The sequence below is a fragment of the Emys orbicularis genome, chromosome 11 (assembly GCF_028017835.1).
Source record: "Emys orbicularis isolate rEmyOrb1 chromosome 11, rEmyOrb1.hap1, whole genome shotgun sequence".
In the NCBI taxonomy this organism is placed as follows: Eukaryota; Metazoa; Chordata; order Testudines; family Emydidae; genus Emys; species Emys orbicularis.
In genome coordinates this window covers 77,974,344-77,991,977 of record NC_088693.1, presented here as the reverse complement: position 1 = coordinate 77,991,977, position 17,634 = coordinate 77,974,344, and the positions used below count along the sequence as shown (strand labels likewise).

Genomic DNA, 17,634 nt, shown 5'->3' with positions numbered 1-17,634 from the left:
GCCTTCTCGGCAACAAGGGCACACTGCTGACTCATATCCAGCTTCTCATCCACTGTAACCCCTAGGTCCTTTTCTGCAGAGCTGCTGCTTAGCCACTCGGTCCCTAGTCTGTAGCAGTGAATGGGATTCTTCCGTCCTAAGTGCATGACTCTGCACTTGTCCTTGTTGAACCTCATCAGATTTCTTTTGGCCCAATCCTCCAATTTGTCTAGGTCACTCTGGACCATATCCCACTCTCCAGCTTATCTACCTCTCCCCCCAACTTAATGTCATCTGCAAACTTGCTGAAGGTGCAATCCGTCCCATCATCCAGATCATTAATAAAGAAGTTGAACAAAACTGGCCCCAGGACCGACTCCTGGGCTACTCTGCTTGATACCGGTTTGATCAAACTGCCCAATAAGACCACCAGACTTGGTTTAGTAGCGAAGGCGCCCGGACAGGTTTATTGCCAACGAAGCATTGTGCTAATTCCCCAGCTCAGTGGTTACAGGTACACTAAGGCCTGGTCTACACTACGAGTTTAGGTCGACTTTAGCCACGTTAAATCGAATTAAGCCTGGACACGTTCACACAACGAAGCCCTTTCTTTCGACTTAAAGGGCGCTTTAAACCGGTTTCTTTACTCCACCTCCGACGAGGGGATTAGCGATAAAATCGGCCTTTGCGGGTCGGATTTGGGGTAGTGTGGACGGAATTCGACGTTATTGGCCTCCGGGAGCTATCCCACAGTGCTTCATTGTGACCGCTCTGGACAGCACTCTCAACTCAGATGCACTGGCCAGGTAGACAGGAAAACCCCCGCGAACGTTTGAATTTCATTTCCTGTTTGCTCAGCGTGGAGAGCACAGGTGACCACGCAGAGCTCATCAGCACAGGTAACCATGATGGAGTCCCAGGATCGCAAAAGAGCTCCAGCATGGACAGAACGGGAGGTACGGGATCTGCTTGCCATATGGGGAGACGAATCAGTGCTAGCTGAACTCCGAAGCAGTAAACGAAATGGCAAAATATTAGAAAAGGTCTCCAAGGCCATGAAGGACAGAGGCCATAACAGGGACGCACAGCAGTGCCGCGTGAAAATTAAGGAGCTAAGGCAAGCCTACCACAAAGCCAGAGAAGCAAACGGAAGGTCCGGGGCAGAGCCGAAAACATGCCGCTTCTACGCGGAGCTGCATGCCATTCTAGGGGGTGCAGCCACCACTACCCCAACCGTGTGCTATGACTCCTTCACTGGAGAAACACACAGGGAAGCGGGTTCGGGGTACGAGGAAGATGAGGATGGAGAAAATGTAGATAGCTCACAGCCGCAAGGAAGCGGAGAAACTGGTTTCCCCAACAGCCAGGATATGTTTATCACCCTGGACCTGGAACCAGTAACCCCCGAACTCACCCAAGGCGTGCTCCCAGACCCTGAGGGCACACAGGGGACCTCTGGTGAGTGTACCTTTGTAAATATTACACATGGTTTAAAAGCAAGCGTGTTTAATGATTAATGATTAATTTGCCCTGGCAATCGCGGCCAGTACAGCTACTGGAAAAGTCTGTTAACGTGTATGGGGATGGAGCGGAAATCCTCCAGGGACATCTCCAGAAAACTCTCCTGGATGTACTCCCAAAGCCTTTGCAAAAGGTTTCTGGGGAGGGCTGCCTTATCCCGTCCGCCATGGTAGGACACTTTACCACGCCAGGCCAGTAGCACGTAGTCTGGAATCATTGCATAACAAAGCATGGCAGCGTATGGTCCCGGTGTTTGCTGGCATGCAGACAACATCCATTCCTTATCGCTCTTTGTTATCCTCAGGAGAGTGATATCATTCACGGTCACCTGGTTGAAATGGGGCAATTTTATTAAGGGGACATTCAGAGGTGCCCCTTCCTGCTCTGCTGAACAGAAATATTCCCCGCTGTTAGCCATGCGGTGGGGGGGAGGGGGGAGGGGTGAAGTGATCATCCCAGAGAATTGGGTGTGTGGGGGAGGGGAGTTAGTTGGGTTTGTGCTGCATGTTAACCCTGAAACCACAGCCCCTCCTTTTACATTGCAAACCCATTTTAAATGGCCAACCCAACGGGTGCTTGGTATGGGAAATGAGAGCACTACTGTTTGAAACCATTCCCACATGTTAAGAAGGTTAAAAAAGCCAAAAGACTGTGTCTTACCATGGCTGCCTGCAAGCTGAAATCTGTGGCCTGGCACTGCGTGAGTGATCTCTCACACCAAACCGGCAGGCCCTCAATATAAGAGGAAAAATGCGACCTTGTAACGAAAGCACATGTGCTGTGTAATGTGAACAGCAAAATTTAACGTGAAAGAGTGTACCCATTGTTCTCTAAAATGTGTCTTTTTTAACCACCTCTCCCTTCTCCTCCACCAGCTGCAAATGTTTCTCCTTCACAGAGGCTAGTGAAGATTAGAAAGAGAAAACGTAGGACGCGTGATGACTTGTTCACAGAGCTACAGATGTCCTCCCACGCTGACAGAGCACAGCAGAATGCGTGGAGGCAGTCAGAGACTGATTACAGAAAAGCACAATATGAACGAGAGGAGAGGTGGCGTGCTGAATCGCGGGCTGAAAATGATACGTGGCGTCAGCTTGCAGACAGAAGGCAAGAGTCGATGCTCCGGCTGCTGGAGCATCAAACTGATATGCTCCAGCGTATGGTTGAGCTGCAGGAAAGGCAGCAGGAGCAGAGACCGCCGCTACAGCCCCTGTGTAACCAACAGCCCTCCTCCCCAAGTTCCATAGCCTCCTCACCCAGACGCCCAAGAACACGGTGGGGGGGCCTCCGGCCACCCAGTCACTCCACCCCAGATGATTGCCCTAGCATCAGAAGGCTGGCCTTCAATAAGAGTTAAAGTTTTAAACTGCAGTGTGTCCTTTTCCTTCCCTCCTCCCCCACCCATCCCGGGCTACCTTTGCAATTATCCCCCTAGTTGTGTGATGAATTAATAAAGAATGCATGAATGTGAAGTAACAATGACTTTATTGCCTCTGCAAGCGGTGCTCGAAGGGGGAAGGGGAGGGTGGGGTGGTTGGCTTACAGGGAAGTAGAGTGAACTGGGTCAGGGGGGGGGCGGAGGGTTCATCAAGGAGAAACAAACAGAAGTTTCACACCGTAGCCTGGCCAGTCACAAAACTCGTTTTCAAAGCTTTTCTGATGCGCACCGCGCCATGCTGTGCTCCTCTAACCGCCCTGGTGTCTGGCTGCGCATAATCAGCGGCCAGGCGATTTGCCTCAACCTCCCACCCCGCCATAAATGTCTCCCCCTTACTCTCACAGATATTGTGGAGCGCACAGCAAGCAGCAATAACAATGGGGATATTCTTTTCGCTAAGGTCTGAGCGAGTCAGTAAGCTGCGCCAGTGCACTTTTAAACGTCCAAATGCACATTCCACCACCATTCGGCACTTGCTCAGCCTGTAGTTGAACAGGTCCTGACTCCTGTCCAGGCTGCCTGTGTACGGCTTCATGAGCCATGGCATTAAGGGGTAGGCTGGGTCCCCAAGGATCACGATAGGCATTTCAACATCCCCAACGGTTATTTTCTGGTCCGGGAAGAAAGTCCCTTCCTCCAGCTTTCGAAACAGACCAGAGTGCCTGAAGACGCGAGCATCATGTACCTTTCCTGGCCATCCCACATTGATGTTGGTGAAACGTCCCTTGTGATCCACCAGGGCTTGCAGCAGCATTGAAAAGTACCCCTTGCGGTTTATGTACTCGGTGGCTTGGTGCTCCGGTGACAAGATAGGGATATGGGTTCCGTCTATGGCCCCACCACAGTTTGGGAATCCCATTGCAGCAAAGCCATCCACTATGGCCTGCACGTTTCCCAGAGTCACTACCCTTGATATCAGCAGGTCTTTGATTGCCCTGGCAACTTGGATCACAGCAGCCCCCACAGTAGATTTGCCCACTCCAAATTGATTCCCGACTGACCGGTAGCTGTCTGGCGTTGCAAGCTTCCACAGGGCTATCGCCACTCGCTTCTCAACTGTGAGGGCTGCTCTAATCCTGGTATTCTGGCGCTTCAGGGCAGGGGAAAGCAAGTCACAAAGTTCCATGAAAGTGCCCTTACGCATGCGAAAGTTTCGCAGCCACTGGGAATCGTCCCACACCTGCAGCACGATGCGGTCCCACCAGTCTGTGCTTGTTTCCCGGGCCCAGAATCGGCGTTCCACGACATGAACCTGCCCCAGTAACACCATGATTTGCACATTGCTGGGGCCTGTGCCTTGTGAGAGGTCTATGTCCATGTCAATTTCCTCATCACTCTCGTCGCCGCGCTGCAATCGCCTCCTCGGCTGGTCCTGGTTTTGCTTTGGCATGTTCTGGCTCTGCATATACTCCAGGACAATGCGCGTGCTGTTCATAGTGCTCATAATTGCCGCAGTGATCTGAGCGGGCTCCATGATCCCAGTGCTAGCTATGGCGTCTGGTCTGAAAAAAGGCGCGAAACTAGTATCTGACGGACCAGGGGAGGGAGGGAGGGAGGGGCGAGTGACGACATGGCGTACAGGTAAAGGGAATTAAAAACAACAAAGGTGGCTGTGCATCAGGGAGAAACACAAACAACTGTCACACAGAATGGCCCCCCCCCAAAGATTGAACTCAAAAGCCTGGGTTTAGCAGGCCGTTGATTTGACGGAGGGAGGGGGAAGCAAATGAATACAGAACAAATCTATTTTTTACATCTTAAGACGACGGTGCAGCATGACTGATAGCCCTCGGCATCTTCTGGGTGCTTGGCAGCAAATACTGGGCGCTTGGCAGTTAGTGTACTAAGACTGATAGCCACATTTTTCCTGTATGATGACGATGGCCTTCAGGCCTATTGCACGATCTGCTGCTCAGGGAAGACTCTGCTAATGTGCGATGATCCAACTTGTAATAGGAAAAGACTACGGTTACCAGTCGTAATACACCATCTACTGCCAAAAGGCAAAAGGCGAGGGGCTGGTGCAGTGCAGCCCTACGGCTGCCAGCCCCACGGCTGCCAGCACCCAGATCGCCGATGAAGGCTACCAGTCATGCTGCACCGTCTACCGCCAAAAGGCAGTTAGCTGCTGCTGCTGTGTAGCAATCCAGTCCCACGTCTGCCGGCACCCAGATGACATATGGTGACGGTGAGCTGAGCTGAGCGGGCTCCATGCTTGGCGTGGTATGTTGTCAGCACAGGTAACGCAGGTAAAAAGGCGCGAATCTATTGTCTGCCGTTGCTCTGACGGAGGGGGAGGGGCCTGATGACATGTACCCAGAACCCCCCCGCGAGACTGTTTTGCATCATTCGGGCATTGGGATCTCAACCCAGAATTCCAATGGGCGGCGGAGACTGCGGGAACTGTGGGATAGCTACCCATAGTGCAATGCTCCGGAAGTCGACGCTAGCCTCGGTACTGTGGACGCGGTCCACCAACTAGAGCACTTAGAGCATTTTATGTGGGGACACACACAATCGGCTGTATACAACCAATTTCTATAAAACCGGCTTCTATTAATTCGACCTAATTTCGTAGTGTAGACATATATGCCCGTGACAATGGACGCAGCTCAGGCAGTGGCAGGACTTTCCACTGCCCCCTTAGCTGGACAAAGACACTCCCTCTGAGATGCATCTTTATACACCAATACAAACAAATTACGTATCATCCCTCTGACGTAGTTAGGTGCCACCCTCTGATGTGGCTAACCACCACCCATTACCTTGTGCCTAATAGTTCGGTCAAAACATTTTTATCCATCATGCTGTCATCCTGACCTTATCTTTCGGATGGGTCTGTGTGTTTCTGTTATCTTTGGGGAATATGCTGGTATCGAGGTGTTCTGGTACCACCCTTCTGGAATGCGTTTGTGTATATGTACTTATGTCTAGCACTACTTAGAAATGTGTGTTTCTGCCACATCAGCCTTGTTCTTGCCAGATTCTGTGAGCAGGGTCTACCTCTTGCTCACAGCTTAACTTTGCTTTATATTAGCAAGTTTTGACCATTACTTTAGTTCAAGCCTCAGGCCTCTGATACAAGGACTTATGTCTCAAGCTCTTTTCCTGGGGCTCTTTTCCTACTACATAAGGTTCTTAGTATTTTATAATTGTTGGAACTCTTGGTCCTGTGTTCTTTTTTCAGAAAAAAATATATCTATATCTTTTTGTTGGTTTTTTCCCCCCTATTGAGGGGTCAGTTTTTTTTCCTTGTATCTAGAATGCTGGGTTTTAAAAGTTACCTCTCTTGTTGAGAACCAATTCCTGTCAGCGATGGGCATTCTCAGTGTGTTCATTGCTTGGGAGACTTGCATATCCCCAGCAAGTGCAAGATTTGCACTCCTTTTAAGGAAAAATCCCTCAAAAACAGGAAATGAAGTATAGACTCATAATGGTGGAGCAAGCCTTCAGACTGGTTTCGGACCTGGAGAACCCCCCTGAACAGTGCCTCATCTATATTGAGATCATGGTCACCTAGAGCTTCCAAGGTGAATGCAGCGTCAAGACCCCAGTCTCCAATGCTCTCCGTGAGCGATGTATGTGTAACTGCTCCGTGGGTGCCAAGGGCTTCCCACTCAAAGTCAAAGGAGAAGGGGATAAGAGGAGCACAATGGAGAAAATTTGGTCACCGAGACCTCAGGCCCCAAGAGGAGTGCTAGTGAGGTTCCAAGTACTTCAGGTAGCCTGACGCACACTCTGAGACTTCATCTGAATTCCGTGCCTCATTGGTAAAGGGCACAGTGCCAAAAACAACTACTGTGGGTACCATCACAGCCCATGATAATAAGAGAGCAGTCTCACTGGAATTTGAGGTGCCCTAAGACAGTGACATCGGGAACAACCTAGGTTCCTTTACCAAGTTCTATTGTGCTCCTGGTACTGCAGGAGTTCTGGTACCTAAAGACATCACAGCACTAAATGAGCCTGAGTCTCCCCTCATTGTAACTTCTGCACACCTGTCAGTACTGAGATCTGCTGTGTCACCAACCATGTATGTTGTATTGAGACCCGCCACTTCCCCGACTTCTACCATTCAGGAAGTAGGGTTGTCACCTCCTGTACAATATGTGGAAGAGCATTCCGACTCAGGCTTGGAGCTTTCAGTTCAAGGCTCCAGTATACTGTTATTCTCCTCTGCAGATGCAAGGAAGGCAGGATACATGACCTCTAACTGTTAATACTTGGGACAACCAATGATGGCTACCTTCCCCCAGGCCTTATTGTCTTCCTCATTGGCCTTATTGGTGCTCATGGGCAACATACCGCCAGCATTTTTGAGGGGCCCCAATTCAGTCTCATAAGGAATATAGGAGATCTTATTCTCTGGTACCTTCCATCCCTCCCCTGCTCTCTGAATCAGCAAAGAAGACCTTTGAGGCGCACAAGGCGAGGATCGACAAGGCGTAACCCCCCCTTACAAATATCCCTTTTTCATCTCCTGATGAGGCAGTAATGCCATCACTACCTGTTGACTTTCTGCAGTTCCAAGACCTGATGAAGTGGGTCTCAGATGTGCTTCAGATTCCACTGGAAGAAGTCCAGAAGTCCACCACAAGCTCCTGGATATATTGTATATTTCTACTTCAGCACGGGTGGCATTGCCAATTAATGAACCTATCCTTGGGCCAGCTAGCATCATCTGGCAAACTCCAGTAATGGCACCTTCTACTTGCAAGCATGCAGTTAAAAATACTACATCCAGAAAGGGATTCTGAGTTTGTTTTCCACCGCTGACACCAAATTCTGTGGATGCAGTTAATGAAAATGGGAGACTATATATTCCTAAAGCTACCGCAAATTACAAGGACCCAGGGACTTGTCTATCCTGGCACAGTAAATCGGTGCCACTGCAATCGATGCAGCAGTGTCTATTTAGTGGGTCTGGTGAAGATGCAATAAGTCGATGGTAGAGCGCTCTCCCATCAACTTCAGTACTTCACCCTTCCGAGAGGCGGAAGGTAAGTTGGCGGGAGAGCGTCTCCGACCAACATAGCGCAGTGTAGGCACCGCGTTGGTTTGATGTAAGCTATGTCGCTCGGAGAGTGATTCTTTTTTTTCACAACCCTGAGCAACATAACTTGCATCGACTTAAACAGCAGTGTAGGCCAGGCCCAGTAGCATTTTGGTCATAAAAGCAACTCTTCGGCAACATTAGAGTTCAGGATTGTGACTCACCAGGTGCTGATATTGAAATATGATCACCTGAATTATGAGAAGTTCAGTGCTTGTATTGACCATTTACCACTGGAACACCAAGATCAGTTTAGTGCCAGAAGAAAGGGGGGTCTGCTCTTGGCAAAGATGTCTTTGCAGGCTTCACTTCATGTGGCCGACACCGCAGTAGTGACAAGATGAGCTTCCGGTGTCAGTTGTCTGGTTTCCTGTGGGAGGTACAATCGAATGGCCATGAGCTCTTTGTGGACTCCACAGATGATTTACTTAATACCCTGAAGGACTCTAGGGCTATACTTAGATCCTTGGGGATATACATGCCTGCAAATAAAAGGAAACTCGGAGGTCTCAGTCAGTACAAAGATACCATCCTGCTCAATTTTCTACCTTTCATAGACCATCTGAACCACCAGCTAAGAGGTTGAGATTTTCTAAAAAGAAAACCATTACCTCAGCTGCTTCATCCCCACCATCAGCATCTTCCAAATGCCAGTTTTGGTGGTTTGGTCAAGAGTCTGAACCACCAAATAGTCAGGATTTCTTAACTTCACTATTCCATCCCTTTTCTCAGTTTGGACTCTCTCTCTACACCACCACGTGTGGGAGCCTATAACATCAGACAATGGAGGCCATTACTTCTGGTTATATGATCCAGTTTGCCTCCAATTGGCCTGCCCTTCCCCATCCCTCTTTAGAGACCCCTCTCATGATCAGTTGCTGAGACAGGAGATCACATCACTCCTAAGTCTAGAGGCCATAGAACCAGTTCTACTCAACACTACTCAAGGTATTTTCTGATACCCAAGAAAAACGAAGGTTGGAGGCCAATACTAGATCTCAGACAATTGAACAAGTAAGTCAGACATCTGAAATTCAGAATGGAGTCCCTAGCAGCTATAATTTCCTCCCTGGAGTCTGGGGACTGGTTGGTGATTCTCAACCTCAAAGATGCATAATTCCAGGTAGCAATTCATCCCTCTCTCAAAAAAATTCTTCATTTTGCCACTTGAGCATGATCCCTACCAGTACGGGATTCTACCCTTCGGCTTTCTTCTGTCTCATGGGTTTTTCTCAAACACCATGATGTTTGTAGCCGCCTATCTCCGTTGTCTAGGAATAAGTTTTTCCCTACCTCAACGACTGGCTCCTCAAAAGATGGTCTAATCAGGAAGTGGTCTTGGCAGTTCAACCAACTTCACTTTTTCACAGTTTAGTTACATGGCAAATAATTTTTTTATAGAAGTATTTCTGGATGCATGATGGGCAAGGCTTAGCTCCCTCCTAACAGGACACGTGATATGTCCAGTGTGTTCCCCACACACATGGCCTATTTAAAATAATTACTTTGGTTTAATATTTTTTTTTTTACTTTCAGCCCGTGTAGCAGTAGTAAAATCACGTGATATGCACTGGTCGCTTTTGGCTCAGCGGGATCAAAGAGATGTCAATCTCAGCTCTTTACGAATGCTGATAGTGGCAGATGGAGCTAATCCATGTAAGTATGGGGATAATAATTTATATTTCTATAGCGTCTTTCAACCCCAGGTGTATGGAAGCATATTTCAAGTTATTTACAGTGCCTGCCGCACGGACAGTGAGCAAACCTTAGTCTGTGAGCTCAGCAGCCAGGAGAACAGCTGATTGACAGCAAAACTGAGTAGGGTGGGACAGTTCTTCACCAAGGACATTAGGGAAAAACTCGGCTCTCATAATGAGTTCCAAGAGATCTCTAACATCTACAAAGAGACGCCAGGAATGAAATAGCTGAAAGATCTCTCAGAAATGATATGGTGTATGGAAGTCAATTTATTTACTGTGAAAGGAGGAAAGGCTGAACTGATCTTGTGAGGATTAAATGTGTGGTTCCAAAGAGTTTAGATATTTCAGACTTGATGCTTAGAGCATTAGGCCATTTATTCTGTAATAAAATGTTGAAAATTGTACCCACAGAACTACCTACAATACTGTTTTTACCATCCATTAATACTTAAACAATCACACACAACTCAGTAGTGCATTTCTCAGTGATTGAAGCATGATGGTAGTATAAGGCCCAAGAGCAATACAGAATGACTTGAACCATCTTAGAAATGTAACATTAACTTTGAAGTGTGCTAGCTGGAAAATTTTCCCTGCTACAATAAAATGGAATTTAAAATAAAAAAGCTCAGGGCCCATGTGTCATTTTTTCACATGGGTCTGACATATAGAGTTCTGAACACAAATGGAGCTTTTCAAAATCATGTAATGATTTTTAGAAGATGTGTATACATCCTGGTCCCATGATATCTGCAGGAAACTTTATATGAGGCAATTTTCAGAATTTGAATGACTGATCATTTATACCTTTACTAGATCACCTGCAGAATTCCATGATTTTTAACTTTGCCTTTGCAGGGAGAGTTTCTCCACTATGATTTCACTTTGTGAATTAGTTGTTAATCATTAAGGACCATATTTTAAAGGAATTGAATGGTTGCGCTCAGCAATGCAATATCTAACTGATTTAGGAGTCTAATTCTCATTTTCAAAAGGGCTTTAGGCACTTAGGAGCCAAAATTCCGTCAATAGGGTTTAGGGTCCTAAGTGCCGAAAGGCCTTTTGAAAATGGGATGTAGACTCTTAAATTGGTGAGGCGTTGAACTGCCGAGTGCAGCAATAACTAACTACCTGTGAATATCTGGGCCTGACTGTTAGGATTTTGTGCGGCTCTGTTGCCTAAATGCTAATGGGGTATGCTGTTCTCTAAAGAATAATCTGTCAAAAGTATGACTTGATTAAATGTGGTGTGAGGACACTTGAATATTCTACAGCTAAATCACAGGTAAAAATAAATATGGAAATTCTATTAGGGCAAAATGAATTTTTTTCAGTATTACCTCTCCTTGCAAAAATCACGCATGCTTTTCACATTTTGTGATTTATTGTATTTAGGGTCAATATCTTCCTGTGATGCATTCCTCAACGTATTTCAGTCCAGAGGTTTGAGACCAGAAGTTATCTGTCCCTGTGCCAGTTCTTCAGAGGCATTAACTGTTGCTATTCGCAGGTATTATATTTAGTGAGAATTTAACTAAATACATTTTGCCTAGGTTAAAAATGTGTGTTCTTCAAGTAGTGTCCCCGTGGGAACTCCACTTCAAGTGCTCATGCCCTTGCTCAGAGATTTGTCAGTTAGCAGTGTCTGTTCAGCCCGCACATGTGCCCTGGGCCTCCTGGTGCCAGATACCGAGACCTTATGGGGCTGTACTGCAAACCACTCTGTTCTTTCTCAACCGCCGGAGTGTGAGATGGAACACTAGCGTGTCTGCTTTGAGCACGCCTCAGCTTTCCTAGTATTTCAACAGTGGTTTAAATAGTTTCTGTAGTTAGTTGTTATAGTTAGATAATTAGTGAGAGGATTGTTTGATTCCTCTTTCCCCTTGGGGAGACTTATTCTTTTCCTTGGCTCGCCAGATTTCAAATGTTGCCTCTCCTGCCAAGAGGCTATACCTGTAAACGATGGCCACTCTGACTGTGCCCATTACTTGGGGGAGTCCCACATCTCCCAGAAGTGCAACTTTTGCCTAGCCCTCAAGTCCAGGGCAAAGAAAAACGGAGATTAAACTCAGACTGCTAATCACAGACCAACTTCTGAGACAAGTCAGGAGACTCCCCCCAGTACATCTGTCTCTGGACAGATCCAGGGCTAAGTCGGCAGAGGCTTCCCCTAAGATAGGGAAAACTTTGGATGCCTCAGGGAAGGCTTCCAAAAAGAGGAGCACGGAGTGTCACCTTAAGGTGCCATCTTCAAAAAAGACTAGGACCTTGGCGAGATCTACAGTCTCCAAAGCCTCAACCTCTCGACTCGATACCATTGAGTCAAAGGACTCCTCCTCTGGTACCAGCGGGGCTGTAAAGTCCCAGAACATGAATGAGACACGTGGCTCTGCAGGACCTAAGTACCTTCTAGCAGCAAAGAGGGCAAGTATAGACACTTGGGACTGGCACCATCAAGTTCAACCCAGCCATCAGTACCTATGCATTCAGCCAGCTGTCAGTACCCAGGCATGTGGTGTCCTTGGCACCAAGCAAGCAATGGCACCAGACACCATCAGTGTCTACTTCAGTACACCCACCAGCAGTGGCTGTTGGCTTCGGTGACTGTGGTATTGGCTACTGCGTCAGTACCGATCCCCTATTCAGTACCACAGGAGTTCAGATATGCTAAGGATTTCTCTAGAACGGATGACCCAGAGTCCCTGCTCCCCATGGGTATAGAGTGTTTCTTTGTACTGAGGCCCCAATCTCTGGACTACCACTATCCGGTACCACAGTACTCTACCATTTTCTCCAGGTGCTCCTCCTTTTTCTCCTGAGGGCATTCTGCGCCAAAAAATTAAAAATTCTGAGCACAATATTTTTAAATTCTGCAAAATTCTGAAAGTTTTATTTGTCAATAAATAAATGCAGAGCCTCCAGCATGGCAGTGGGGAGCACATACCACTTGCTGCATGAATGTCGGAGATTACCCTACAGCTTCCCCCGTGTTCCCACCCCCTACCTGGGGACACGGACTCAGCGGTGAGGCTGCACCAGCCCCTGACAGAGCACAAGGCCTGGGCCTACCCCAGAAACACCCTGGGGCTCTGCCTCTCTGCACCAGGTGTGGGGCAGGCAGGCTCAACCAGGCAGAAAGGGGAGGGGATCAGTGTGGGGGGGATTCAGGTGTGGGGTGAGAGGAATCTGTGTGGGACAATCTGGGTGCAGGCAGCTCAGTGGGGGGGTCTAAGTGTTGGGGGATCTGGATGCACAGAGGCTCATTTGGGGGGTCATTTCCAGGTGCAGGGGCAATGGGACTCTGCAGAGGCTTCCAGGTGAAAGTGGTTGGGGCTCAGCGGAGGGGTCTGGGTGTGGGGGTCTTAGCAGGGGGGGCTGGGGGAGTGGGGCTTGGTGAGGTGGGGGTTTGGATGCAGCTAATTGAGTGGTGCATGACTGCTCTTGCAGCTTCTCTTTACTTCCCTGTCAGAAAGTCATTTTTCTGCAGTGAAGCAAAGAAATCTGCAGGGAACATAAATTCTGTGCATGCGCAGTAGCACACAATTCCCCCAGGAGTATCCTTTGGATAAGATGGAGGTGGATGAAAGAGACTTCCAGTTGGTCTCCTTTATTTCTAATTTGGTTTCTCCAACATATCCTTTCAGGAACCCATTCTCTGAAATCATAGGGAAAATCAGAATAATTATCAAGAGTGGTGGAATCAACCCTGCATTCCACCCTCTCTCCCGTATTCTTCCCCCCTCCTTCTCCCCCCCCCCCCCCCACTCCCATGGCCATACTGGGACCCCTGGGCTGCCTATCGACAACAATTTGCCAGACCATTGATACCATATTATCTGGAGACTAGAGTTGTACGGCCCTCTCCTCCCCGCAGCGCCCCCGCAGGCAGAAATGTTTGAGGAGCAGGAGGCCAGGGAGGGTAAGGACGCCACCTCTCAAGCACCTATTTCATCCCCATTTCTGGGTGAAGCTGTATTGCCTCTGCCATCTTCCATGGCTGGTAATTTTCAGCAATTTCAAGCCTCATAAAGAGGGTAGCTGACACTCTTCAGATTCCACATGAAGGAGTCCAGGACTCACAACACAAACTGTTGGATATCCTGCAGTCAGCAACACCCGCCAGAGTGCCATTGCCCATTAACGAGACACTACTAGATCTAGCTACGGCAGTGTGGCAGACACCTGCCGCTATTCCGCCCATGTGTGAACCCAGCACAAGGAACCATAGGGTACATGCGCAGGCCAAACGGACACTGCTAACTGAAAATCTCCGGTCCAAGGCTTGAGAGGTGCTTGTGCACCTGGAGCGCAGCACCCACAGAGAGAGACATCTCTCTGCACAAGGTGAGTAACCTCTTCTGTTCAGATTGGGGTTGGGGCAGAAAGACAATCACAGCACAACTCCCGGTTACCCAAAAGACACAAATTAGAGAGGCTCACCTGAGGCTTGCTCAGTGTCTCATTTTAAAGATCACCTTTCAAATTAGCCTTGTGCCCCTTCCCCCAGCTTTACGATGAATACAGATGATCTGAGGTTTTTTTGTTTTTGCATCTGCTTCAGAAATTTCAGTAGTGTCAAGTCTGGTCTTCCCTGGTTTTGTAGGAGGTCTCAAGGATGTTGAGTGTGAGCTCTGTAATAACCTTAATTGAAGGAATGAGGGTATTGAGTCTTTAGCTAAATGGCTTCCTCTCTCCAAAACGTTAACATCTATTTAACATGAGTAATTAAAAAAAAAAAAAAAAAGTTTATCTTCCCAGTGGGAGATTGCCCATTTGGTTAGAGAACTAATGGTTTTACATCCTCATCTCCCCACAATGACAGGACCCATACTAAAGAATTACACCAGCATTTAAATAGGAACACACATTACAGGGTGCAAACACTAGATAGATAAGTAGAGAGAAAAGATCACAGGGCTTCCTTCCGTATTAAAATGTTACTACCACCACCACCACCACCTAGATCTTACATGGTGCGTTTCATCTGTAGATCTCATTGCACTTTACAAATAGAGGTCAATATAATTATCCCCGTTTTACAGATGGGGAAACTGAGGCACGGGGTGAAGCAACTTGCCCAAGGTCACCCAGCCAGTGACAGAACCAGGAACCGAGCCCAGGTCTCCTGAGTCCTGGTCAAGTGCTGTATCCACTAGACCACACTACTAAAAGGTTTTTGGTCTGTGGTAGATGAAGTACTGTAAATAATATCAATTAGAGCCCAGCTTCAGTTGGTCTCCTTACTGATATGTCTACCATGGTTAAACTTACCACACACTTTCTTCCCTGACAGAATTGCACAGAGCTTCTTTGTTGAATGTGTTGCCATTGAGGTATTCCCAGTGTCATTGCTGGTTTGATATTTTACTTTGTTTTTCAGACCTCCAGATTTGGGTGGGCCACCCCCTGGAAAAGCAGTGTTGTCTATGAATTGTTTGAGTTACAGCGTGATTAGAGTGGATACAGAAGAAAAATTGTCAGTACTCACTGTACAGGATGTTGGTCAGGTTATGCCTGGAGGTAGGACGATTATACTTCATGTATATTTAATAGAAGTCCACTGAATTCCTGATGTTGTTGCTGTGTATTTTGGCTTGATCAAATAAGTAGAACTCTATCCTGGATGAAAATGGCTTTACACCTGTACAGCCCTCTGCCTTAGCAAGTGTGCTTTAATTCTTGAAAGTAAATTTTAAGAACAGTCTGAAAGTATCTATTAAATATTAAAAATTTGAGTACGTGAGGGAACTATTTTAATCTGATCTTAGTTTGGAATGGGAGGAGGTGTTGCTTTTGATTCATTCTTCCACTGGACCACATTATTGGTAGAATTAAGGTGTAACAAACTACTGTGTATTTCTTAAGTGGAGCTACTTAATGGTTGAATGGCATAACAAAAATATAATACAGGAAAAAAATTAAGATATGCCGTGTATTCTAACTGCTGTTTTGTCTTATCCTACCAGTTCTTTCTTCTGCCAATTGAGGATGATGATATTGTTCCTTTTGTACTGTCCTTATTTTGGCAGTTGGTTTAAAGCATATTTGCAAGTAGCTAAAATTATTTGTGGCTTAAGCAAAAGTTTGACTGGCTTAATGAATGGACTATTTAAAAACCGCAGTCATGGATATTCATCATGTCCATTCATCATGTCCAACAAACCTTCAGTGTCTAGGGCAAATAGCTCTGTACTTCGCTTCAAATCATTTGGAAGACTGGAGTGCCCTGACTGGTGGTCATGATAGGAACATGTAGTCTAAGTGTGGAATTTGCTGAGACAATTTCCTGAGCTCTGCAGTCCAGTTTTCTGAATGGGTAAATTTCTCTATCGTGGTGGCAGGTAAACCGTTTAACAGGTTGTTTTAAACCTCTCCCAAGCTCTTGTCCTTTTGAGAACTGAGACATTTGATTCTCAGAAAGTAGTATAGGTTTTTTTAAAAATTGTCTTTAAAAATGAGCTCTCTGATACTTTCTGTCTTTGACAATGTTCCTGAATAAAAGGGAAAATAAGCGGATATTTGAGCGATATGGTCTTTGAGTTCCTCACAGCACTGAGTTCTGCCTTGCCTGATCTAGTTAAATATAGGTGCAGGTGTGAATATCTGCAGAATCCAAAGGAAAAATCTGTTTCAGAAGAGGAAGAAAGTAGATCCAGACTCTAGAATCATGGAAATGTGAGGCTGGAAGGGACCTCCAGAGTCATTTAGTCCACCCTCTGCACTGCAACAGAACCAAGTAAACCTAGACCATCCCTGACAGGTGTTTGTGTAACCTTATAAATTTCCAGTGATGGGGATTCCAGAACCTTCCTTGGAAGCCTATTCCAGTTTGTAACTAACCTTATTGTTAGAAAGTTTTTTCCTAATATCTAACCTAAATCTCCCTTTGTGCAGATTAAGCTGATTACTTCTTGTCCTACCATCAGTGGACATGGAAAACAATTGATCCCTGTCCCCTTTATAACAGGCCTCAATGTATTTGAAGATGCTTCTCATCCTCCCTCAGTCTTCTTTTCTCAAGATTGAATATGCCCAGTTTTTAACCTTTTCTCATAGGTCAGGTTTTCTAAACATTTGATCATTTTTGTTGCTGTACTCTGGACTTTCTCCAATTTAACACCTTTGTTCAAGTTTGGCACCCCGAACTGGACACAGTACTCCACCTGAGGCCTCACTAGTGCCAAGGAAAGCAGGACAATTACCTTTTATCTTACATACGACATTCCTTTTAACACAACCCAGAATATTAGCCTTTTTCGCAACTGCACCATGTTGACTCGTTCAATTTATGATCCACGATCACCCCCCAGATCCTGTTCAGCAGTACGACCATCTAGCCAGTTATTCCCTATTTTGTAGTTGTTCACAGGGCCGGGTCCAGGCATCTGGGGCATCTGCTAAGGGGCGGCATTCCGTCCATTCTTGGGGTGGCACAGTTCAGGTGTGGGTTTTTTTGTTTGTTTGTTTTTCCTTGGGGAGGCAAAAATGGTAGAGCCGGCCCTAGTTGTTCATTTGCTTTTTCCTTCCTAAGTGAAGTGCTTTGCACTTCTCTTTATTGAATTTCATCTTGTTGATTTCAGACCAAAGCTCCAGTTTGTCAAGGGTATTTTGAATTCTAATCCTGTCCTCCAGAGTGCTAGCAACCCCTTCTAGCTTGGTGTTATCTGCAGATTTTATAAGCGTACTCTCCACTCCCATTATCCAAGTCCTTAATGAAAATACTGAATTGTATGAAGGAAAGGGGGCCTTTGTCCGTTCCTTCAGAGTTCTGTATGGCATCCAATATCCATAACGAATTTCACATCAGACAAGGGCTGAACTGATTGTCCCATTTATGCCATATGTCAAATAGAATCCTAGCAGAATCATAGATTAGGGTTGGAAGAGACCTCAGGAGGTCATCTACTCCAAACCCCTGCTCAGAGCAGGACCAACTCCAACTA

General features: G+C 46.7%; 1 protein-coding gene across 1 annotated transcript in view; it reads left to right on the top strand.

Annotated features, from left to right (window-relative positions):
• The window catches only part of DIP2A (disco interacting protein 2 homolog A), a 215,801-nt gene that overhangs the window by 148,872 nt on the left and 49,295 nt on the right, over positions 1–17,634 (top strand). Inside the window, exons 16-18 of the mRNA XM_065412925.1 lie at positions 9,528–9,647; positions 11,087–11,201; positions 15,072–15,211. Coding sequence (XP_065268997.1) covers positions 9,528–9,647; positions 11,087–11,201; positions 15,072–15,211 — 375 coding nt within the window. The remainder of the gene's footprint in view (positions 1–9,527; positions 9,648–11,086; positions 11,202–15,071; positions 15,212–17,634) is intronic.